At 33.7% G+C, this 26,613-nt stretch overlaps 1 protein-coding gene and 1 long non-coding RNA gene across 4 annotated transcripts in view; one reads left to right on the forward strand and one right to left on the reverse strand.

The window, feature by feature from the left end:
• Positions 1 to 2,570: 2,570 nt before the first annotated feature.
• On the reverse strand, positions 2,571 to 22,564 carry LOC138691742 (zinc finger protein OZF-like). 3 transcript variants are annotated; one of them, XM_069814064.1, is made up of 6 exons: positions 22,341 to 22,564; positions 17,852 to 17,949; positions 13,642 to 13,779; positions 7,897 to 7,979; positions 5,729 to 5,852; positions 2,571 to 3,219 (listed from the first exon to the last, which is right to left on the reverse strand). In XM_069814064.1, the coding sequence occupies exons 2-6, from the start codon at positions 17,942 to 17,944 to the stop codon at positions 3,028 to 3,030; spliced, it is 630 nt and encodes a 209-aa protein (XP_069670165.1). In that variant the 5' UTR covers positions 17,945 to 17,949; positions 22,341 to 22,564; the 3' UTR covers positions 2,571 to 3,027. The 3 variants fall into 3 exon arrangements, with proteins under 3 accessions (XP_069670165.1, XP_069670163.1, XP_069670164.1); XM_069814063.1 differs by having other exon boundaries at positions 3,082 to 3,219; positions 5,302 to 5,852; XM_069814062.1 differs by having other exon boundaries at positions 3,076 to 5,852.
• A 23-nt stretch (positions 22,565 to 22,587) lies between these two features.
• LOC138691745 (uncharacterized) overlaps positions 22,588 to 26,613 on the forward strand; it is a 400,261-nt gene continuing 396,235 nt past the window's right edge. The window contains exon 1 of the long non-coding RNA XR_011329953.1: positions 22,588 to 22,897. This is a non-coding gene — a long non-coding RNA (uncharacterized lncRNA). The remainder of the gene's footprint in view (positions 22,898 to 26,613) is intronic.

The following is a 26,613-nucleotide window of genomic DNA, read 5'->3' on the forward strand; positions in this document are numbered from 1 at the left end:
CGATCACTCAAATACTTGCTGCTTAATAGATCGTTGTCCTGCTTAGGCTTATCAGATTTTCACAGAAATTAGCAATTACTTCGTTGAAAGTTTAAAAGTCTCCTTTCAGAGGAAAAAATTGCCTAGTATTTTAATATCATAATATCTTCTATCTTAATGAGAGATAAAAATTATAATGCCTGTGCAACAGATACACTGCTAAGAGCGAAGATGTATAATACATGTAACGTCTGCCGATTCGTTAATAACAATTCTTGAAAATGGCACTGGCAAAGCTAACGTATAACTTAAATACTAGTAGGCTGAAATAATCTCCTTACCTTATACTTTTACACAGCAGGTCCAGACGTCGAATTTTCTTGGTTGTAAAAGTATCAATCACTCGTTCCTTGAAACTCTGATCTACTGCAACTTCGTTTAACCTGTTTATTTTCAATGGCGATTGTAGGCTACGGTACGGATTGGGGAAACTTAATCTTTCATTCTTCATTGAATCACCAGTGTCAAACAAGGATGTCCTCTTGTCACCCTTCTTATTCAGTATTTATATGAACGCAATAGTATGGAAATTTAGAAACTCAAGACATGGTCATATAATTATAAATCGAAATTTGTCTCGACGTACTGACTTTTGGAGAATATTTGGTTTTGCTAGCCACTTCAGAAGATGATTTACAACGATCAGTCTAGAGTTTAAAATTAATAGCTGATAAATACCGTATGAAAATATCAACGGAAAATACAAAAATAATGGCATTCTGCGGCAAAGAACCTGTACGAAGCAAAATTTGTATAAATGGTAACATTTTAGAAAGGGTTCATGAAGAGCAGGATACACTAAATGGGATATTTATATAATCGCAATAGTATGAGAATTTAGAAACTCAAGACATGGTCATATAACACTATAAATCGAAATTTGTGTCAGGACGTACCGGTACTGAGTTTTGCAGATGATTTGGTTTTGCTAGCCACTTCAGAAGATGATTTACAATGACCAGTCTACAGTTTAAAATTAATAGCTGATAAATATCGTATGCAAATATCCACGGAAAAGACAAAAATAATGGCATTCTGCGGCAAAGAACCTGTACGAAGCAAAATTTGTATAAATGCTAACATTTTAAAGCGTTAATGAATTCAATTATCTTGGGGTATCAAGCTTTCCTTTCTACCTCATCTAGATATGTCACAAATAATTTTCAAATTCAATAAATCTGCAGGGGCAGCCGGGTAGCTCAGTTGGTAGAGCAGCTGGCTACGGAGTGGAAGGTCCGGGGTTCAATCCCAGGTGGTGACAGGATTTTTTCTCGTTGCCAAACTTTCAGAATGGCCCCGAGGTTCACTCAGCCTCCTATAAAATTGAGTACCGGGTCTTTCCCAGGGGTAAAAGGCGGTCAGAGTGTGGTGCCGACCACACCACATCATTCTAGTGCCGAGGTCATGGAAAGCATGGGGCACTACCTCCATGCCCCCCAAATGCCTTCATGGCATGTTACGGGGGTATCTTTTTTTTTAATAAATTTGCAGGCATTATCAACAGTATAATGAAACCTTCTTTAGTCCAAAAACATAACCACACTCGTTTGTACAAGACCTGTCCTTTGTTACGGCAGCGAAGCTTGGACCTTACGAAAAGCGATGAAAATAGAATTACTGCCAGTGAAATGAAGTATATGCGCCAAAGAGCATACACTAAATGGGATCATAAAAGAAATGAAGACATCATACAAAAAGTGGGAATGGAACCTATAGTGCAGTATATTCATCAATATCGAGACAACTAGCTTCACCATATCAAGCGTATGACTAGAACAAAGATTCCTCGAACGATCATGAGCTACAGACTAACAGGGAAAAAGATCACTGGGTCACCCTGTGAGGACATGGTGGGAAAATTTTTGTAGACCTGAACAGTCCTTCTAGGACTATCACCTGTTAGGAAGATGATGATAAACAATATGCAGTACTCACCAGTATAAACTATGCTGTCTCGCCATCTGATGAAGAATTATAGTACACAATGAGATTCATCAAGTTTCCATGACAAATGACTGACGATTATCAAGGAACCTGAGAGGATAACACGGAACACAACCTTGTACTGGGAACCATTCAGAAACAACATGCACTCCCTGCAAACATGTTTATGATTGGAAACGAAAACAGAGGTAGCTCATATTTATGAAATTATAATTATTTCATTCTCAATCAGTGATATGATAAATTACAAAGCAAGACTAAATCACACATTAATGTTTGTGTGTGTTAGTTACAGTACAATTTTTTAGTAATGACAGTTCTTATCGCTTCTGGTGAGAGAACAGCCTGGAGTTCCACATGTCCATAGACAGACAATTTCGAGAAACAGTTGCCAGCTGTCACGTCTAAGCAACTGCTTTGAACATTCGGGTGGTGATTAATATGGAATGGGGAGTTTTCTCGAAAATAACTTGATGAAAACGTAATTTTTATGTGTTCTTTGTAAATATTTGAAGATATGTTTTTATGTGGAATAAAACTTGAAATACAGTAAATGCTCAGGTGAACTTGTTAGACACTTAAAACACAATTACGAGTTCTTATTACAGTACGAATGAAATATTTATTTACCTAAGAATCCTAGCCCTAGACATAAATAATATATGTACACAATACACAGACCCCTACATAAACAATGTCAAGTAATTATTACAATACTAATAATAATAATAATAATAATAATTTATTTTAATTGGCAGAGTTAATGCCATTCGGCCTTCTCTTCCACTCAACCAGTATGATAGAAAATTACTACAATGCTATGAATATAACATAATACAATACAATACAATACAATTCAAAGCAATACGATACTACAAGACAATATAATATATAATTAATATAATACAACGACAATTCTTTTCATCTTCACACCAATAAAATAATTATTTAATAATAAATAATAATAATAATAATAATAATAATAATAATAATGATAGTCATACCTAAATTAAATTAAATTATTAAACTCGATCACAATTAACTTCAATTTGACTGCGCCCGTAAGAAATCATTTAACCTTTTCTTGAAAGTGGTTATTGTCTGGCAGCCCCATATCTTCTGAGGTAGAGAATTCCATTCACGGGGGACTGAGACAATAAAAGAGTACATGACAACACTATTCTCAGCCGCTGTGAAATTAAATAAATAGTCGAAATAACATACGAAGAATATTCCCTGCAAAACGAAACAAAACAATAAAAGTAACAAGAATAAAACAATAATAATCCTTACTTACAAATGACTTTGAAGGAACCCGGAGGTTCAATGATGCCTTCACATAAGCTCGTCATCGGTCCATATCATGAGCAAGCATAATGTAATCCAGTCCCTACGAAAATATCTCACATCCCTCAACTATATTTTAATATTATCCTCCTATCTACATCTTGGCCTCCCCAAAGATCTTTTCCTATCAGATCTTCCAACTACCACTCTATATGCATTTCTAGATTCACCCATATATGCCATATGTCCCGCCCATCTGAAACGTCTTGATTTAATGTTCCACATGACGTAAGGTGAAGAATACAAAGCGTGCATTTCTGCGTTGCGTAACATTCTATATTCTCCTATAACTTCATCCCTCTTAGCCGCAAATATTTCCTAAGCAGATTATTCTAAAACACACTTAACCTCTGTTCCTATCTCAAAGTGAGAGTCCAAGATTCACAACATACAGAACTATATAACTATTTTATAAATTCTAACCTTCAGGTTTTCGAGACCAGAGTGGATGATAGAAGCTTTTCAACCGAATAATAACAGGCTTTTCTCATATTTATTCTGCGCTTAATTTACTCTTGAGTGTCGCTTTTGCTCAAAAGTAATAGAATTTTTTTACCTTTTCAAAGGATAAATTTCCAAATATTTATTTCCATTTCGTATCATGGGACACAATCATGTATTTTGTATTTCCGGGTTTACTTCCAAACCTATCTCCTTATTTGCTTCAAGTAAAATTCTCTTGTTTTCTTAATCGTTTGTGGATTTTCTCCTAACATATTCAAGTCTTCTGCATAAAGAAGCAGGTGATGAAACCCGTTCAGTTCCAAATCCTCTCTGTTTTCCTGAATTTTCTCACGGCATATTCTAGAGCAAAGTTAAAATTAAAGTGACAGTGTATCTCCTTGCTTTAGCCCACAGTGAATTGGAAAACCATCAGACAGAAACTGGCCGATACGCACTAATCTGTAAGTTTTATTGAGATACATTTCAATTAAACTAGTTTATTGGGACTAACATACTCAATAATAATAATAATATATAAAGTTTCTCTCTTAACTGAGTCATATTCCTTTTTCAAACATATGAATAACTGTTGTATTGTGCCCTTATATTGCCATTTTTGTCCAATACCGCACGAATACAAAAAAAAAAAAACTGATGAATAATCGATATATTACACTTAAAATTACACTGATGATATACAATAATTTCATCTACATAAGGCGTTAAACTTCTCAAGAGAATAGAGAACAAAATTCTGTATGACGTTAATAAATGTGATATTCCTCGAAAGTTACTAGTTAGTATTTTCCCCCTTCCTAAAGGTAGCTACAGTTATGGACTTCTTCCATTGGTTGGGTACAATTTCCTTTTCCCAATATTATAATAAATAATATAACATTATTAAACTATATCAATCTCTGGTTGAGGTTCTGGCTGATAAGTACGTCTATTATCATAACGTCTCACTTGACGATATGTGTCAGAGGAAGAAAAACTGTTTGTATGCATCTGAAGTCTGATTAGTGAAATATATGGATAATCGACGATGCATGCAATGGAGGGAGAAAGGAACTTGCCAAAGGTGTGAATGCACTGCAGAATATTCCGTGGCCAAGATTCATTTTCCACAGACTCTGCATTCGGCAATGAAGGATTTGATGTATATATGAATTTTCGTATTACTTCATATTTTGCACAGACAATATATAAATTATATCTAGTGTGAGTGTAGGCGTATATGTGTTGCTAACCTACCCTTGAGAGCAAAAGATTTTCCACAGGTATCACATTTGAAAGGTCTTTCACTTGTGTGTACGAATTCATGGCTTTTCAGACACCCAGATTGAGTAAAACACTTTCCGCATATATCACATTTAAATGGTTTCTCGCCAGTGTGAAGACGAATGTGACTTTTTAGATTTTGCGAATGAGAGAAACAAAATCCACACTTATCGCATTTGAAAGGCTTTTCGACGCTGTGAGTGCGTGCGTGTCGCCGTAAATATACAGAGTGTGAAAAACACTTACCGCACAGATCGCATTTGAATGGCCTTTCGCCTTTGTGTATGCGAACGTGATGTTTTAGATTGCCGGAACGTGAAAAACACTCTCCACATAGATGACATTGGAAGGGCCTCTCACCTGTGTGAATACGAGAGTGGTTTTTCAGATTTCCCAACTGTCTGAAACACATTCCACAGACTTTGCATGTGAATGGCCTTTCGCCTGTGTGTAAACGTTTATGGGTAATTAAAGCACTCAACTGTCTGAAAGACTTTCCACAGACATCGCAAAGAAATGACACTTCGCCAGTGTGTAAGAGTGCGTGCGACTTTAAAGAACTCAAGTCATAAAAATACTTCCCACAGACATCGCATTTGAATGACTCTTTGAGTGTATGATATCGGAAATGACGTTTCAGAGATTTCAATGTTGGAAAAACCTTGTTACATACACTACACTTGATAGAATCATGGCTCAAGTCACCAATAACTGAACCACACTGTGTCAATTTTTCTTCATCACGAGCAGTCCTGTCGCGTTCTGATGAATCACTCTTCTCAACATTATCAGCAATGCTGAAATGAAAATTTATTATTCCAAACAACTGTCACTGTGGTGAGATCAAAATATAGTGTCCACATGAAACCTTTACAAATTCAGATGTAAATTACAAATTATTGAGACGTGATATCTGAATGTTGTTTTCTGCTTCTTAATCAGAAACTGACTTAAGGTTTTTATGTATGTCTGTATTTATTAACACTACAATTGGGTATACACCCGGTGGTAGTGATATATAATATACAATAATACCATTATAATTCTACAATAATTACAGAAATAAAAGATAAATAAAAAAATGAAATAAAATAAATCTAAATTTATTTCTAACTATAAATAAATAGATGCAATAAACCTAGGACTATAAATAAAAATTATTCTGTAATAACGCCAACAATAAGCAAAAGTAAACTTAACTTATAAGTATTTCTATTTCACCCAACTATTACCAATTTAATTACATATCACCTTAATTAATTACAAATCAACTTAATTAAATATCTTAATTAATTAATTACATATCACCTTAATTTATTTACATATCAACTAAATTACATATGAACCTAATTAATTACATGACACAAATTAGATATTTACACTGCACCTACAATTACATTTTCAGTCTAATCTTCTTAACCTTTTCTTAAATGAAAATTCCTTTCCTTATGGAAAATTTGTTGGATTGCTGAAATGTGGTTTTGGTTGCAGGAGTGAATTTTGGTTGAATCTATCTGACATATTGAGTTCGGACATGATGTTGGACCCATGTACCTGATCGTATCTTGATAAACCAGGATACACAGTGTCATCTCCTTCACTGTCAGATTACAGATATATATTATTATCTTATTATTATTATATTATTATTATTTATATATATTATTATTTATATTATCCGGTGTGGCTTAGTGGATAAAGCATCAGCACGTAGAGCTGAAAACCCGGGTTCAAATCCTGGTGTCGGAGAGAATTTTTCTCCTTTCCACTACTCTTTCATCGTATGATGACGCAGAATATCTGCATGGAAACATCATATGTACTTCGGTACAAACAAAAATAATATATATGAATGCGTAAATCACTTTGTGATTTAAGACGGCGCTTATTCCGTCGGATCCCGGCCATTCAGTCACTCATAATGAGTGCACCTCTGCATATATGTGGACATTGTCCTACGTTCATAGAATGGAAACTGCATTCAGATATCGTGTCTCAATAATTTCTCATTTACATCTGAAGACGTAAAGATTTCATGTACATGTGTATGTATATGAATAACGAAATATGAATAGAACCACATTACTCTCAGCAATATAGAAAGCAATTTGAATTTGTAATGGATTTAATGTATTTGCCATCTCTGTAATGGATTTAATGTATTTGCCATCTCTCTTATATCAATATCGGTAGGCTAAGATTTGGCACAGTTAGCAGCAATCCAATTTGTGTAGCACGAAAAGTAGCAATCTAGCAAACTACAATTGGCTTCTGTGTAAAAACGACGTGAAACAAATTAAACTGTAGCAGAAAAGTTGTGCAAAAAAGTAATAATATATAACCACACCTTACATGAAATCAATGGCTCTTGAAGGAGTCTATAATAATAAAAAACAGCAGCACTTTTACTACAAGTGATAGTATGTTAGCAGTAATGGCAGTTACAATTGTAGTAAATCATATGTCATTTCTGTATGAACATTTAATAGTGCATATGAATAACGCGATCCATAATTATATTAGATAAATGTTATAATACACACATCAAAATTGTCTAAGGAACAGATGATTTTATTAGTAAAATCCTTTACAAACCCAAATAAGTATTAAGCATTGGGCACACATAAGTGAGTTATTCATTTATCTATGCACCAGATACCATAGAACCAGTGTTTTGTTTTATTTACATTATTACATTGGAATTTCTTATTTTAGTGCGTTAGATAAATGAAAAATACTGTGTACCTTAGACAATTTTGATGTGTTTATATTAGAGTCCTCTGGCATCTTATAAATCGTGCTGTGAAAGATTGGAAAACAGAACTGGTACACTACACTTACCCCTCAGGCAGCACTTCATCTTCCACTGGAGATACTTTAACTTTCTGTTGCTGCTTAACTCTCTCCAGATCGGAAGAATCTTCCTGAAAAGGAGAGCATATAATGAAGAGAGCTTTAGTTGACCATCTTGCCATTTGTTTCCTACGTCAGGCTAAGTCAGGGACATCATTTTCAACCTAAATGTGTCCAATCGCATTTCCCAGTAATGCTGTGATGTGTTTTTTGAATATCGATTTAACACAAGAACTGCCAACAATTTGCATATAAACTGTGATACTATTACCAAAAGTCTCAACAGTACTTCTCATACAGGTATCTCATTATATAACAAGATACCTGGGGATATTAAACATTTAAATTATGAAGGTTTCAAAACCAGAGTAAAAACTATTCTGCTCCAGTCCATGCCGTTCAAAATCACTGATTTCTTGCATTAAAGCTATAAAGCAAAATACCTAACTTCATTACTGTTGCACAAAATTTTTTTTCTCTAAACAATATTAATAATAATGTAGTACTAACTTGTTTTTACCTAATCTCTGTTAATTTATTTATTTAATATTTTGTAAGCGGAAAATGTATTATATATCTTGTTATTTATTGTTCTTTTGGTAGTTTTACTATTCTTTGGAAAACTTAAGAGTGTTAAAATTAAATTCATACTAGAAATCAATTAAATCCATACTAGAAATCTTATTTGTGTGTGTATATGTGTGTCTGTGTGTGTATTTTTTGCGTTTGTACTTTGTGTTTGTATCTAATGACGAACCTATAATCTGTAATAGATTTTACAGGGAATGAAAAAATACAATATAATACAATACAATTTATCCAAATTACTTTGATTAAATAGTATTAAGCTATGGTAGTGAAGCGTGGACTGTGAAGAATAAAGATGTCAGTAGAATAACAGCAAGTGAGATGAGGTTTATGAGAGCAACAGCTGGATATACTCGCTGGGATCATAAAAAAATGAGGACATAATGCAAGAACTTCAAATAGAACCCATTATGCAGTTCATCAGCAAATATCAATTTCAGTGGAAGAGTCATCTCGAACGAATGAATCGATGCAGAATTCCAAAAGCACTGTTTCATTACTATCCGTATGGCAAAAGATCTCTAGGCCGTCCAAAGAAAGATGGACTGAAAATTCTAGTTTGAGACCATAACAGGCCACTTGGCCTAATACTTGTTAGGAAGACGACGACGACTTTGATTAAATATCTCATATTCAGAGAGAGTCATCGAAAAGTAAAGGGGCATCTGCAGGGTTCAATTTTTCTTTTAATCTTAAGCATTCAAGCAATGTACACAAGATTGATATTTATTATCAACTAGACACACCCGTAGGACGTTTGATCCAGGGAACATTCGTGTTTGATAGAAGGATAAATCGTTTAATATGTTACTTAATTTAAATTGTATTTAAATAATTAAAATGCGATCATTTTGATCCAGAGACCACTCATTTGGTGCAATGACAATTCCTTTAGCATGTTTCTTAATTTTTATTACATGCAACCATAGTTTAATGAACATTGACATCATTTAGATTTAATGTATATACTTTATTTTACTTGCTATATATATGCTTATATTGAATTATGGCAATAACTTAATTTTAACCCTTGTTTTCTACGTATTCAGTAAATGGCGCTTGGCCCACTATGGTTCTGAACCCTTCAAATAACTTAAATAACTTATATTATATTATATGATATTACATTATATAAAAAGTGTGTTGATAACGGATGTACTCCGATAAGTAAGTTTTTAATTTGTTATGGGGGCTCTTGAATCTCAGGAGGAACAACTTTTACAACAGCGCAACATAATCTGCATGGCTCATTACCCAATTTTTTCCATTTCATTTAATGCATATGTATTTTAACACGATTGAATAATTTAAGCTGTTGATAAAGCGTCGTAACATAACCTACTAAAATAAAATAAAAAATAAAAACACGATCCAATTGAGCATAGTTAAAATTTGGATTATAAAATAATGGAATGCTAAGGCTAACATACTATTACTGCATACTAAATCAATACACTCTCGTTATTCGTTAATTCTCTGAGATTAAAATGAATGCATTATTTTAAGAAATACAGGAAACGAATATACAGAATAGCCTATCAAGTTTTCTGTGCATAACAAGATATTTTAATCTTACGTGTCTTCAATTCACTCGGAAGTTACTGTAATAACATTATAGCATTATGTCCATCTAGAGAAACTACACTTTCAAATGGTGAAATAATAATTAATTATACAAATCGGTTAATTTAGCTTCCGATATTACTTCATACAAACACAGAAACATTCTCTGCAGGCTATGTTTTATAGCTTTCGATTGTTGTTGTCCAAGGCCCCTTATAGACGAAGTCATTTGTTTTTCATTTCATTACACCGGCTTAGATGGCAGTTATTTTAATTTTAAAACTCATTACTCTCATTAAATATCAGTCCTATCAAAATATTTCAAAGAATAAAACTTATCGGAAATGATTTTTAAAGAAACTTTTATTATGTAACATTTTTCGCAAAACTCAATAATAAGCGAGATATTTCGATTTATTTAATTTAGACCCCCTTATAACATTCCTTTTAAATAACGCATTTTGAATGACATATAGCCTAAAATCTAAGTTACAACAAACTTAATTTATATTCTAATTTTCATCGAAATCCGTTCAGTCATTATCGCGTGAAAAGGTAACAAACATCCAGACAGACAGACATACAAGCAAAAATTTCAAAAAAGCTATTTTCGGTTTCAGGGTGGTTAATTATATATGTTAGGACCAATTATTTTTGGAAAATAGAAAATTACCAGAAAAATTTCGGCTACAGATTTCTTATTAGTATATATATATGTGGATTCCGCCAGGAAGAGGAAAGAGGAGAAGACCAAGGAAAACCTGGATGGATCATATAAGAAGTGGAATGAAGAAGAGAGGCTTGGAAGAACGGGATTGGGAGGCAAGAGAAAAATGGAGGAAGAAGATAAGAATTTAAACACTTTGGATACAGGAAGATGTAGTTTACATTGTAACCCAGTTAATAAATAAATAAATATATATGAAATGAAGATAACGTTCAAAACGGTCTACCATTTAGACACAAAATCTCCATGCATCTTCATTGAACTCGAGTTTGAAATTTGATTCTTTCAATATTCTTCCCAGAATGTATGCTTACGCGCGTGGAAAACTGAACCATGTAGATCAGGCGTTCTCACCATGGTGCCATTTTAATGACATTTGGTGCTCGTCATGTGAGTTAAAATGTCCTGGCGAGGACGAATGATCCTGAAGTTCTGTTTTCAATTCAAACTTTGTTGTACGTGCCAGAACAAATACTGTTTCTATCTATCCACTATTATATGTTGGAGACCTGAGAGGCATTCTTGTTTTTTTTTTTTTTTTTTTTTTTTTTTTACCTTGGGGATTTAAAAGTGAATTTTTATGGCAGGCAGAGAAACTATCTCATGCCCTGAACTTACAGTATATTTATTTTCCTCTATTATCATATTATAGGATTATCTAAGAAATTAGATGGTGTACAACCCTTTTAAATCCAGTGTGGACATAATCAGAAAACTCAAAATTATTCAAGATAATAATTTAGCTGCTCATGTGGAACTTTAGTTGATAGATCCTTAGCGATGAAATATTTGTTTTATAAAGACAAATTCGAAGCCTTTGGGGAGCAGAAGATACAGAAAAGGCTCCAAATACTGTGGACTGTTTCTCCCAAATGTCTGACCATGTTCGTGACAATGTATCAAAGTGAGAAACTTTCTCACTTATGAAGTACCTCAAGAACTATGCAAGATGGCAAATAACTAATTCACATAGGACTGTTTATGTGTAGCTATAAGCGACTTCTTGAGCATCACTGAAATTCTGAACAACATTCTAGTTCAAGGATATCATTATGATGGTAAGTTTTTAAAAATATATTATTTTATTTATGTATTCACATAGGACTATTGAACCAATTGAATTACAGAGACAAACAAAACCTAATTCGATTAAAGAAATAAGAAGATAACTAGCTGCTTTATGTTATGACGTAATATGTTCACTGATAATGACGTCACTAGTAGCAATTCATTGGTAATGTACAACACACTTTAATTCTTTCGTGGAACAGAAAAATACAACTCCATACTTAACAACATCTTTCATCAGTAACTTGTACAACAGCATTCCTTTGTGGAATAGGCTCCTGAAAATTTTTTTTGGAAATTATTATACACTTCTTTTCAAATCTGAAAAGGAAGAAATTCAAGTTTAAAAAAGACAAAACAACAGAATTCTGAAATTGTTAATGGCTCCGACATACAGTAGCGTGCAAATTAATCCGAACAACGTAATTATTTATGCAAAAACACTCAAACGGGATAAAAAAAAAGGATCTAAGACATACCTCAGTAATCTGTGTGCCCTCCCTTGTTCCTAATAACAGCTCTGAGACGTTTTGGCATGGATTCCACTAATTTCCCACAAATATTCTTCATTTCTTCATCGCGAAATCATACACCAATGAGGGCAGAAATCATCTTCTCCTTTGTAGAACAATCCATTTTTTGTATTCTTCTTTTGCAAATTGACCACAAGTTCTCAATGGGGTTGATGTCGGGTGAGTTGCCTGGCCAGGGGAGTACCTGAATATTCTTCTTGTTGAAGAATTCTGTAGTTTTTCGAGATGTATGGCATGGTGCCAGGTCTTGTTGGAACACACCGGAAATGATTTATGCAGCTGTGGTACGATTCTGGTTTCCAATAAGTGAATATATTTGTCAGAATTCATCATTCCATTGATAGGTATTAATGCTCCAGGCCCTTCATGTGTAAAACAACCCCAAAACATTACTTTAGGGGGGGGGGTATTTGGGTGCTTGTTGGAGATGAGCTGCTATTACTTTTTTGGATCCTTTCCATACGTAAGAAACACGGTGGCCGTGGACCTCGAAATTAGACTCATCAGAAAAAAGTACATTCTTCCAGTCATTCACTTCCAGTGTTGATGTAATTTTGCCCACACTAAGCGTTTTTTGCACATAACAGGGGTTAGCAGTTGCTTCTTAATAGGCTTATGAGCCCTTCGTCCAGCTTCCAAAAGCCTACGCCGCACTGTTGTGACGTGAATATTCGCCCCAGTGGTAGCCATTAACTCGCGGGTTAAGTCGACAGCAGTTAGTCTAGGATTTAATTTACTTTTCCTGACAATTAAACGATCATCTGCAGTTCGTCTTCCTTTTCCGGCTACAGTTTCCTTTTTTCTGGGGTGTGATGGATCCAGTCTCCCTGTATCGTTTTATGATCGAATTAACAGTAGCCAAACCGATGTGACATTCTGCAGCAATTTGCCTCTGTGTCATAGAAGAATACTCTGCTAATGTTATAATTTTAGACCGTTTTCGTGGAGTTGTATCCATTTGTGAAGACGACAGAATGTACACAGGATTGCAGTATTAAGTCTTCAACACAACTGAAATGCTTATAAGTACAAAACGACAGGCAAAATGTCACATATTATAAAAAAAATAATGACAGACCTTCAACAATGGCATTACGCGTACTACAGATGTCAATTAAAGCGGTATGAGCAGCTGTGAGGCCAACAATGACAGAAAATGTAAAAATATGAGGTGTTCGGATTAATTTGCAAGCTACTGTACATACGTCAACATGAAATTCTGGTATAGGTACATAGTGTTAGTGAACCACTTACAACAACTTCAGTCTTCACCACAGGAAAGCTAATAGGCACTGGGCAGTCTTCAACTTTTATCTCGGATTTGACATCACAGCTATAATCTGCGTATTCCGTCTTCATGCCTATCAATTGGACATCCAATAGATTCCCTTCCTACAGATTATAAAAGACATCATAAATGAATATTTAATTACTTTTTTTTTAAGATGATTTCATAATATGTAATTAGGATGACCAGATTCATATCGATAAAAAAGGATAACATTGTTCGAAACAAGAGGACAGAAAATATGTATTAGATTTAGGCTTAGGCCTATATTATACTTTAAATTACATCAATATATACTTTATTATAAAATATTTACAGTACAGATTTACGCTTATATCATACTTGAAAATATGTTAATATCTGTTTTACTAGAAAATAATTATGATAAAACTTGTAGCAGTAGTAGTAGTAACACTAGCAGTAGTAATAGTAGTAGTAGCAATAGTAGAAGTAGTAGTAGTAGCAGTAGTAGTAGTAACAACAGTAGTAGTAGTAGTAGCAATAGTAGTAGTAGTGGTAGTAGTAGCAGAAGTAGTAGTAGTAGTAGTAGTAGTAGAAGTGGTAGTAGTAGTAGCAGTAGTAGTAGGAGTAGCAGTAGTAGTGGTAGGAGTAGTAGTAGTGGTAGTAGTAGTAGTAGTAGTAGTAGAGGTGGTAGCAGTAGTAGTGATAGTAGTAGCAGCAGTAGTAGTAGTAGTAGTAGTGATAGTAGTAGTAGTAGTAGTAGTAGCAATAGTAGTAGTAGTAGCAGTAGTAGTAGTAGGAGTAGTAGTAGTGGTAGTAGTAGTAGTAGTAGTAGTAGTAGGAGTAGTAATAGTAGTAGCAGTAGTAGTAGTAGCAGCAGTAGTAGTAGTAGTAGCAGTAGTAGTAACAGTAGTAGTTGCAGTAGTAGTATTAGTAGTTGTAGTAGTAGCAGTAGTAGTAGTAGTAGCAGAAGTAGTGGCAGTAGTAGTGGTAGTAATGGGTGGCAGTAATGGCAGTGGCGGGAGTCATAGTAAAAAATTATACACAAACACATATTTCATTTTATGTCCAAAATAAGATCAACTCTGCCCAACACGGTTTTACTAATGGTAAATCTACAACTACTAATTTAGTTTCCTATCTCAATCTCATTATGCCTGTTGTTGAAACTCAAGGTCAAATTGATTCAATTTATTTTGATTTTAGCAAAGCATTTGATGTTGTTCCTCACAAAATTGTATTAAATAAATTATGTAATTTTGGTCTCTCCACTAACAACATTAATTGGTTTGAAAACTATTTAACAGATAGACAATCTTGTGTTAGACTACGTAATTCTCTCTAGGATCCATTTAATAATTTATGTGGAGTTCCTCAAGGATCTACTTTGGGGCCTCTCTTATTTTAATTATTTATAAATGACAAAGTAAAACAATAAGTTCTAGCTGCCTTTTATTTGCGGATGACCTCAAAATTTTCGTAAAATTAGTAGTTTGGCCGAGTGTCAAATTCTTCAAAATGATATTAATTCAATTGCACTATGTACTGTCGAAAATGGAATCAAAATTAATCAATCCAAAGCTTTTGCTATTTCTTTCTCACGTAAAACAACTTCCTAAAATTTTATTTATTCTCTTAATAATGTCATAATTACTAGGAAAGATAGTATTAGAGATCTTGTTGTCTTACTTGATTCTAAATTATATTTCCATGACCATGTGCAATATATTTATACCCATTCATTGAGAATGCTTGGTCTATTTAGATCTATAACTTATTCTTTTTCTACTCCTATGTGTTAATTAATTTTATACTATACAGAGATTAGAGCCAAGCTTGAATATGCATCTGTTGTATGGAACTCCATCACTTTAAAATATTAAAAGAAAATTGATTTCCTTTAGTTCTTATAGAGTTTTACCTCATTCTGAAGATTATAAATTTAAGGTTAACTGCACATATTTTAATTGCTGTAGTTTATTTGCCAGACGTCACGATCTTGATTATTTATTTGTTTATACAGTCTTTAAGGGTGACATTGATTGTGAATCTCTCCTACGCAATATCAGTCTTCGTATTCCTCCTAAGAGTTTAAGATTTCATAAAATTTTTAACAATAGAAATTCTAAATCTCACTCTCCGGTCTGCAGATGTATAAAATATGCTAATCTGCATGGATCTAGCTTGGATCCATTTAATGGTGTGTAGTATATAGTATTGGAGTTATATATCAATTTAATTTATGTATTTTGTTTCAATATATATTATAATATTGTACTCAATATCCTTTATATTATTTTCTAGTTTATTTATATGAGTCCATCCTTTCATTTTCAAATATTTTAGGTATTTTGTCATCCATTTTATTCCGTCCATTCAATGTCATTATTTTCGTTAAATGTAATTATTGTCTTTATGTGCAAAAAATTATATCATGCACTTTTATTGTTATTTTGTCATTATTAATTTTGTCATATTGTAATTATGCTTTCTGATAAATAAATAACTAAATAAATAAGTAATTAAATACATAAATTAATACAGAAATAAATAAATATATACATAATATATACATAACTAAATAAATTAATAAATGAATTGATGGATGAATAAATTAAATAAATTAATTAAATTATGTAAATAAAATAAATAATAAAATAAATAAATAAGTAAATAAATACATCAAGTAATAAATAAATACATAACTAAATAATTAAATAAATAAATAATGGATGAATGAATTAAATAAACGAATAAATTAAATAAATTAATTAAATTATATAAATGAAATAAATAAATAAATTATATAAAATAAAATAAATTAATTAAATGAAATAAATAAATAAAATTAAATAAATAATAAATGAATAAATAATTAATAAATTACTTAAAAAATAAATAAATTAATAAATAATTATTATCATTATTATGATTATAATTATTATTATTATCATTATTATTATTATTATTATTATTATTATAAATCATATCCTATCATATATCATACAATATTATATCATATAAAATCATATCGTATCATATATTGAAAGCAAATCACGAACCTGACTAGCAAAATGAGAGAGAGAGTGACACATTAAGAATATAAAATATCACTCCTGCTAATCATAAGTAAGTACTAAAAACTACAATTAAATTATCTTCCGTATAGAAGGTAGCCCTGTTGTAAAAAGATGTCCTGTTTTAGCAAGCGGTGACTGACATTCACAAATGCTCACCTCAGTTTGTTATACTGTAAGTCTGCTAGCTATAAACTAGGAGATATTCAGGGTCGAAGGGAACCTATTACTTTTATTCAGAGGTAATAGATCACGTAAATGCGAAGAAGTTCTGTGAAATAAGATTTCTGATTTGGCTAATAGTTTTGAGAATATGAAATGTAACATGTTGCAATGCTGCAAAGAGTAAGTGTTCTTTGAGGTCATTGTTCCTCAGTAGGGGTTAAACTTAATTTCTTTTCTGAGTTAATTTAGTTTTAATTTCTTCAAAGATAATAACTTAAATGGAGACTGAGTTACTGAATATATATTCGTAATGTTGAGTATCCATCAAACGTAAAACTTGTCGAGGGCTCAGAATAACAAGGTTCTGTTTGACATTTTTAGCGAAACGAAAATAGTTTTGTTCTATAACAATTTACATTCCTTACTATTTTGTAATTACGAATAAAGCACAGAAATCAACAGATAATGTGAATGTTAAGTAAGTTCCATAGTATTAAATTTAGAGTTAAAGAGGTTATAGTGTAATAAAGAATGTAAAAAACCAAACCATTTGCGTAATTAATTCATTTAATACTTAACGTTTTGATCTGTAGTAATTTGATCGACACGTATGAGACATTTTTCGTTGCATTCTCTGCTCGCGAGTCCTGTGGAGTGGATGACTGGAGTTATGGCTCATTCACAATGAAAATTAAACATAACGTGAGCGTACACTCACCCCCACTGTGGCGCAATGACCACAAGGAGCAATGCAAATCTTTGCAACATTGCAACACGTTACATTTCGTATTCTCAAACCTATTGGAGCCATCTAAAAACTTGTTTGAGAAAACTTGTTAGCAGTAACTTGATTTAATATTATTTCTGTCAATTAATGTAACAGGTTACCTTTCACCCCACATAATACTCTCACACTGTACACTGAGATTCTCGTGGACCATAGAAGTATTAGAACTAGTGGCTGTCAGTGTACCTCTGTTAAGGGCTTCTTCTCATCTGTATCAGTGTTATCACTCGACAGTATAGCCAACGGGTCCACTTCGGGTTCCGTCTTGATCACATCCATCGTAACTGTAACAGGCAGTTACACATCTGTAAGACTTCAAACAGATCCACCTTTCACAATTGTTACAATGTAATATATATAATAAATTTAGTGCAACTTCCGATTTTTTCCTCAACTAATTAAAGCTATAAAAGAAAACAGAATATATTTAGTATCAGGCTACTCAGTATGTCGGTATGAATTCCATTAATTATGTACAGAATAAGATCCCTCTCTTTATAAACTCTGAAGGTACTGCTTAAATGTTTTAAGACCAAACGCATTAGAGAATAACTGTACACTACTGAAGGTTACAAATATTAGGAATACGAATTTTATTTTAGTTTATGCTCGACCATGCCGAAATGTAGGAATTATAGACCTAGTAGTAGCCCTTTAATGCACCTCATTATAGTACACCTATTCATTATAGTTCAGTTGTTCAGCCAATGAGAAATCACAATTACAGCATTATAAAACCGCAAGTATCGATTATTCTCGGATATGCAATCGAAAGACAACTATCGAAACGTCACAGAGGCTGGAAATCCAATACTGTCGCAGAAGGTTATGTCTGTTAATATAATAATTAGCGTTAATTGTAAATAATATTCAAATAAATTCAATTTGTCATCTCGTTTTTCAATTCTAAATCAATTTCCGGGTTATATCAAGATTAATGTTCATGTTATTCTCTAATTATATCAAGGTCAATGACATTACTTCCTCGGAAAAAAATCAATATTTCGCACCTGCGACAACATCTCACAATTTAGAAGGTCAGTTCCGTTCCTCACTTAGATAACCATAACATGAATACTTATGAACAATTTCAAGTTAGAAATATGGTCGAGCATAAGAAGTCGTATGAAACTTGCCTATAATGGTAATTAAGACGCTCATATGAAAATTATGACACTCGCTTGCGCTCGTTTCATAAACAAACGTATTCGTGTCTTAATTACTACCATTATAGGCTCGTTGCATAATGTACTATTTTTTTACCGAAAATATGTTAAAGATGACCTCATATACATTAGATGACATAGAATTATTTAGTTATTATGAGAAGGCAATAATGCTGCTAGTCAGAGTTTCAAGCAAAGGTAAAAATGCTATAAACGACTAGACCAGGATGTAGTCTGAGTACACGAAAAGAATGATGACAGTCATTTGTGCCCATGGTGCACTGCTGCTGTTCATGTCAATATACGACATCTGTGTGGTTTTGCTTGCATGGTTGTGTTCTTCTTCCTTGACAAATAATTCTCTGTGTATTACAATTATTACATTCTGTTAAGTACTTAATATTTCTGTGATACGGAGAGTGATTCTGAATTTGGCAGTGAAAAAAATTTAAGAAGCAAAAGAAGATTAAAATGAGACAGAATGACTGATTTTATGAAGAGAATGGTCTTGCAAACTGGGGTTGTAAAAGATTTCAGTGCTGTAAAACAGTTTCTGATTTAGAAAGGAAACGTATCATTAAAGAATTTAATGAAAAGAATACGTATAATGAACAAAATTCATATTTATTTGGATTAATAACATGTGAGCTAGTTAAGAATCGTAGGCACAGACAAGAAGAAAATGAAGCGAAATTTCAGCATTTGGCACGTTATTACAAAGTAAGAGGAACCATAAATAATGATACTTCGGCTATAGTTGACATTAGAATATGTGTAAAGGCATTTATTTCAATACATGGTGTAACCAGAAGGAGAGTACAAACATTGCAACAATCTTTCAAACTGGCCAGGCACCAAAGGATAAACGTGGAAAATACATCACAATAAAAAAATCCCACGAAGTTTTGAAATTGTACAAGAACATATCTTTTAAGGGACGACCTAGTCACTGTAGTAAAGACAAAAGTGAAAAGGTTCACCTCCCTGAGGATTTGAACATATACAGGGTGTTTAAAAAATACGGGGCATTATGTATTTCCCACATATAGACAATTAAAATAGTTCATTACAACATGTGTCCGGAAATGCTTTATTTCCGAGTTATGGCCTTTACAACATTGAAATTCACCGGAACGTTTTCTTTCCGCAGGTCGTTGCCATCAAAGGAGACATTAAGAGGGCACTCTGACAGTTCATTCCGAGGCGAAGGTTACATTCAGTGTTGGGTAGGCGTTAGACTCTGCGACATGTATTCAAATCAAGAGCTGGCAGAGATACACTTCATGTACGGTAAGGCGGACAGCAATGCTGCGCTGGCTCATCGTTTGTACCAGGAGAGGTTCCCACAGCGACAATGTCCAGATCGGAAGACATTTGTACGTCTCCATTACCGTCTGTGCGAGTATGGAAAATTTAACTCTCCTGGTTTGGGAAGGGGACGACCAAGATCTACAACTCCAGAAGTACAGGATGAGATTCTGGAGGCTGTGAACATGACTCCTCTTATCAGCACACGAAGGGTTGGGCCGTTTAAAATCATTGGTTTATTCGTCCCCGGTGCCTGATTTGGAATCCCTTCGGAATCGAATTGTGGCATGTTCTGAGGACATACGCAATACTCCTGGAGTTTGGGATCGTGTTCGCAGGTCAATGAGACATCGATGTGAGGTCTGTATTCATGCAGGAGGTGGACAATTTGAATATCTTCTGTAAGGACAACGACCTGCGGAAAGAAAAACGTTCCGGTGAATTTCAATGTTGTGAAGGCCATAACTCGGAAATGAAGCATTTCCGGACACATGTTGTAATGAACTATTTTGATTGTCTACATGTGGGAAATACATACCTGAAATTATGCCTCGTATTTTTTAAACACTCTGTATAACACGTACAAAATGTATAAAGAAAAAAACTACCTGAAGTATCTTACGAATTGTATATAGAAAGATGCTTAATACAAAATTTCATATATCATTCGGATATCAAAGAAGTGACACCTGTAGTAGTTGCGACAAGTATCAAGCTGAAAAAAGGGGGTACTAGAAAAAAAATTGCAAGAGAGCCATTTGAATATTGATGAAAAGGCTGATGCAGAATCTCAAATTCGCAAACTTGAAGTTGAAAATAGAGTTCACAAATTGCAAACAAGCACATTCTATGCACGAAAAATGATTGCGAGAAAATTAAGCATGCAGAGGGAAAATTACGAATTAATCGCAATGGATTTCGAGAAAATAACTCCACCTGCCAAACATATCGATTAATGATGTCTATTACAGAAGGGAGTTGTCATTGTATTCATTAAAACATTAATGTATTATGAAGGTCGGAATTATTTTTCTACTGCTACCCTGAAATTGTTGGAGGCAAAGGATCAGATGAGGTTTCATCAAAGCTTCATAACTTCATCTTCACAAAACATATTGCTGAAGTTAAGAACCTCGAGATTTCTTGTGACTCATATGGGGGCCAAAATAAAAATTACACTGTATTTAGATTTCTTCATTATGTAATAACAGACACAAAAAGATTGGAAACTATAGAAGTGACTTTTCCAGTGCGGGGATATATGTGCCTCGAATGTGACCGTAACATGGCTCTAATCAATAGAAAATTACAGGCAGAAGTGTCAGAAGACTGGATTAATGTATTTGAATCCACCTGGGTGAAACCATCACCCTTTCAAGTTATTGTTGTAGACCAGGCACTCCTCCGAAACTGGATAACATTTTTACAGCATATGTTCATGAAGAAGTGTCCCTTTGCCTCAATACCCATCAGGCAAATTCTGTTTTGCAGAAGCTCATACACAACTTGTTCAGCACAGATCTTCTTTCGACAGTCCTTTGAAATTGAGTATTACAAGAGGCAAGAACCCCACAAAGAGCCACTAATGCTCAGCAGATAAAGTCATTCTTCCTGGACTCCTATACGCAGGAAGGATTAAAGTACTGATTTAATAAATCGATTTATTAATTTAAAAATTATGTAAAAATTAAATCTCCAACAGCTTTTGTAAAATAAGCAGCGTCAATAATTATTTTATGTTACGGAACTGGGACATATTTCAGTGGAGACATATAAATATCTTCAATATCTAATGCAATTTTGTGGGCCAAATGATAGAAATTTCTACTGCAAACTTCCACATTAAGTGAGAACAAAGGATGCCAGGTGGCCTTAATTTGTCAAAAAGAACCAAATTTTAGGTTTTGTTAAGATGTCGTATATCTTTCAGGCTAAAATTAATGATTCACCCAGGATATATTTAGAGTTGATTATTCATTAACCTCAGCCCAAGCATTAGTGCACCATGCGATTATTCATGAATTAATGAGGTAGATCGTGTGACATCCAGTACTGTTGTACTTGAGATTTGGCAATGGTATAGTTTGAGATTTTGCATTTAAATTAGTAATGTTACTGCAGTAATTGAAAATCTTTCCGGATTCATTTGATGTTTTGTTTGTATACTCTGTAATAATACATAAAAGTAAAGGGTTACCTACCTTATCATTAAAATGCTTCTTGTAGCAGGAATCTGTGTTTGTTTCTATAACTTCAGTTTCTGGAAAACTGCATCTCACTGACAGCCATGATTCTTGCAGTGGACTCTTCAAATGTAACAGACAGGGGATTTACAGAATCATGGTTATTGTACCCGTTACTCTTCAATTTCCGCCATTATATGGTCAATAACGCTTTGGTACCGGCATTCTGTCATCCATGTGATCTGGGCTATGATCAAGCGATCCATGACCAGGGTCACCAACATATTCTCAAAAACTCGCTACAAAACAGTTCAGAAGTAACTAAAATGCTATATTTACAATGTAAAATGATATTTTGCCGCTGAGTGCAAAAAATTCCATGATGGCCTAACAACAGGGAGAAACTTGGCTGTGGAATCTAACTGCGCATGCATGGAATTCTCTTGGGTGCAAGCGTGATCCTTAGCTGGATTTATTTTCACGTGCACATTGCAGATCAAATCAAGAAGTTTCCTTCGTACTCCACTTACACATCCTGAACATACGAAGGTTAGGTTTGGTTAGTTAAACGCAAGGTAAATCCTAAATATTAACACAGTAAAGAAGTTAGAAATTAAATACATACATTCTTACTTATGACTTTTAAGGAACCTGGACGTTCATTGCCGCCCTCACATAACCCGCCATACATCCCTATCCTGAGCAAGTTTAATCCAGTTCCTACCAACATATCCCACCTCCCTCAAATCCATTTTAATATTACCCTCCCATCTATGTCTCGCCCTCCCCAAAAACTTTTTTTGCCTCTGGCCTCCCAACTAACACTCTATATGAATTTCTGGGTTCGCGCATACGTGCTACATGTCCTGCCCATCTCAAACGTCAGGATTTAATGTTCCTAATTAAGTCAGGTGAAGAATACATGCATGCAGTTCTGCATTGTGTAACTTTCTCCATTCTCCTGTAACTTCATCCCTTTTAGCCCCAAATATTTTCCTAAACACCCTTAATCTCAAAGTGAGAGTCCAAGTTTCACATGTATACATAACAACCAGTAATATAACAGCTGTTTTATAAATTCTAACTTTCAGATTTTTGACAGCAAACTAGATGACAAAACCTTCTGGATCGAATAATAAGTCATATTTATTCTGCATTCAATTTCCTCCCGAGTGTCATGTATGTCGCTCCAAGATATTTGATTTCTTCCACCTCTTCTCCAATTTTTATAGTTCCATTTCGTACAATATTCTGGTAACAAGACACGATCATATACCTTGTCTTCTTGGGATTTACTTCCAAACCTATCGCTTTATTTCCTTCGAGCAGAATTTCCGTGTTTTCTCTAATCGTTTGTGAATTTTCTCCTAACATATTCACGTCATCCGCATAGACAAGAAGATGATGTAACCCGTTCCCTTCGAAACCCTCTCTGTTATCCCAAACTTTCCTAATGGCATATTCCACAGCGAAGTTAAAAAGCAAAGGTGATAGTGTATCTCTTTGCTTTAGCCTGCAGTGAATTGTAAAAGCATCAGATAGAAACTGTACAGACTGCTGGAAGTTGCACTAAGACACATTTTAAATAATCGAACTATTTTCTTGGTAATACCAAATTCATTAAGAATATTATATAAAACTTCTCTCTTAACCGAGTCATATGCCTTTTTAAATCTAAAAATAACTGATGTACTGTACACTTATACTCCTATTTTTTCCCCAATATCTGTCGAATACAAAAAATCTGATCAATAGTCTATTACGCCTAAAACCACACTCATGAGAAATTTTATAAGTGGAAAATATATATATATATATATATATATATATATATATATATATGTCTGTTCGTTAAATATTTTTATTTTTCTTCCTCTTCAGGGACTTACTCTCATCACATAATCGTTTAAAATAAATCGGGCATATCCATTTTCTCGCACAGACGTTCAAATATATGAATTAATATAAAAACGATGAATTTCTTTTGCAAAAAAAAAAAAAAAGACGAACTTCTCTTCTAGGGTGTGTGCGACTGAACTCTGTATCAAATTGCTGCATTCCAAATATTTCTTTCCACGTTTATCAAAACTGAATGCATTCTATCCTGTGTTGACAAGTTAATGTTTTTTCTCAAGGATAAATTTCGTAAAATTCTTACCACATGTATCACTAATGTAATTACATACCGCCTGTCTGTACGAGTGCATGCTTCTACAAGTCACTAGTCGTTATTTGTTCTTAGGATACTTCATCAATATCAAAAATTTGTTTATTAAAGAAAAAAGTAAAAATCAGTGATTTTGAGGAAGATATTGACGATCCAGATTACGTTTCTGTATCTGATCGAAGTAGTATTACATCCGATGAAGCCAAATCTAGATGAGTAAACATTAATTTCATAATTATGAATGTGAAGAACAACAAACATAGCATTCACGTAAATGAGAAGGTTGCAGTCAGGGAAGAGTAAAAAACTGGACACTGAAAACTATGATCAAATATGGGAAGTTATTTCCTTTGATTTGCAATGCAATGTCCAGAGTCTGATACATCAGTGTTCCATTATTCAAGGAAGTTGGCTGTTTACAATCTGACTGCTAAGGCAATAAAGACGAAAAAGGTATATTGTGTTATTCAGTATGAAGGATTAACAGGTATACACAATTTCCATTTATAAAAAATGTGATTTTGTGGACTGATTCACGTATGGCTTAAATCAGAAATTCAGTAATGAGTACTGCTTTGTTATGATTAATGAAAGAAATCCCATGCGTCAATTTCGTACAGATATGTATGTATTTATTTACACTGCAAGTGGGCAAGCACCCGGTGGCAGTGATATATACAATATAAACAATGCACAATAAAATTTACAATACACAATACAATTTTACAATACATATACAATTTTATACACAATACAATTTAACACAATAATAATAAAACAGAAATAAAATACCTAATTTTACAATACAACCTACATAATTATGTATAGGCCCTACATAAGTTTCAATAGTCTTTCACTTTACTCTCATCTCACTCACTGCAGTGGCACTATGACGCATTTCACTGACACTCTGTAACACATTTCACTGACACTATAGAACACATTTCATTGATGCTATAAATTATCACTGATCGGAATTGCTCACTGCACTGTAAAACCATAACTTCACTGACTCACCTCGCTTCACTGATACAACAGTTCAAATAAGTCAAATAATTACATCCTTATGCATACTTATAAACAGAACTACATTTAAACTAAACATTTCTAGGCTATGGCCCTCGTACACGCTATTTTTAAATAATTTACAATGCAAACCAAGGAAGTAACTCGTCAGGCTAGATAAATACATGTCACCTTAAAAAATTAAATGTTGAATGTCACCTTAATTTTAATTTGCACTTTATACACAACTTTTTAAGTTATTCTTGAATCTCCTTAAGGACAGCCCTCAAAGACCGCTGCAGGTAGGTCATTCCAATATTTATAGTTCTATTTAAAAATGAGAATTTACCTACATCCGTGTTCTGTTTCCTACATTTTATTTTAAAATCATGATCGTTCCTACCATAGTACGTTGGCTTTTCTAACTGAGCCGTTATGTCTGTCCATGCTTTCTGACCTAGATGTGCTCTATAAAATGATGTTATTCTAGTTTTCCTACGTCTGTTTTCCAAAGTTTCCCATTTAAGTTCTTTTATCGTATCATTTCCATCTTCTCTCTTACCTTTAGCAAATTTAGCTGCCCTATACTGGATTCTTTCTAAGGAATTTATCTGATATATTCTATAGGGATCCCAACATGTAGTTCCGTATTCCATTAAAGGTCACACTAACGTTAGATATGCTATTTCCCTCGATTTGGGGCTAGCCTTTCTCAAGATTCTCATAATAAAGTGAAGTGCCCTCCATGCTTTACCCGTAACATTATCAACATGCTCTCCCCAAGAAAGTTTGGAGTTTAAATACACTCCTAGGTATTTACAACATTGTTCTTGCGGAATTACAACACCACTGAATTCGTAATTAAGACTAGGTTCCTCTCAGGTTTTACAAAATGTTATAGATTTACTTTCATCCTATGCATTAACGCCCAGTTAAAGAAGTGGATAGTATGCACTCTACTTTTGACAGGAAACTGAAAGTGCAATATGAACTGCATAGCCCTATGTCATACAGGGTGGGGCATGGGAACCAAGTATTTTTTAAATGGCTTGTACTCGGTCATTATGAAAGGGAGAGACGTGCGGCATGTGACAGTCCATTCCATGGCTCATGGCATTT

Source organism: Periplaneta americana, chromosome 16 (assembly GCF_040183065.1).
Source record: "Periplaneta americana isolate PAMFEO1 chromosome 16, P.americana_PAMFEO1_priV1, whole genome shotgun sequence".
Classification (NCBI taxonomy): domain Eukaryota; kingdom Metazoa; phylum Arthropoda; class Insecta; order Blattodea; family Blattidae; genus Periplaneta; species Periplaneta americana.

Bases quoted from the DNA above. Each gene is read 5' to 3' on its own strand.
- LOC138691742 (XM_069814062.1), bottom strand. From the start codon at position 17,944: ATGGATGTGATCAAGACGGAACCCGAAGTGGACCCGTTGGCTATACTG. The intron at 13,780-17,851 runs GTACACTGACAG...TATAATCTGTAG, and splicing joins AGAAGAAGCCCTTAACAGAG to GAAGGGAATCTATTGGATGT. The intron at 7,980-13,641 runs GTAAGTGGTTCA...TCTCCTTTTCAG, and splicing joins TGGTGAAGACTGAAGTTGTT to GAAGATTCTTCCGATCTGGA.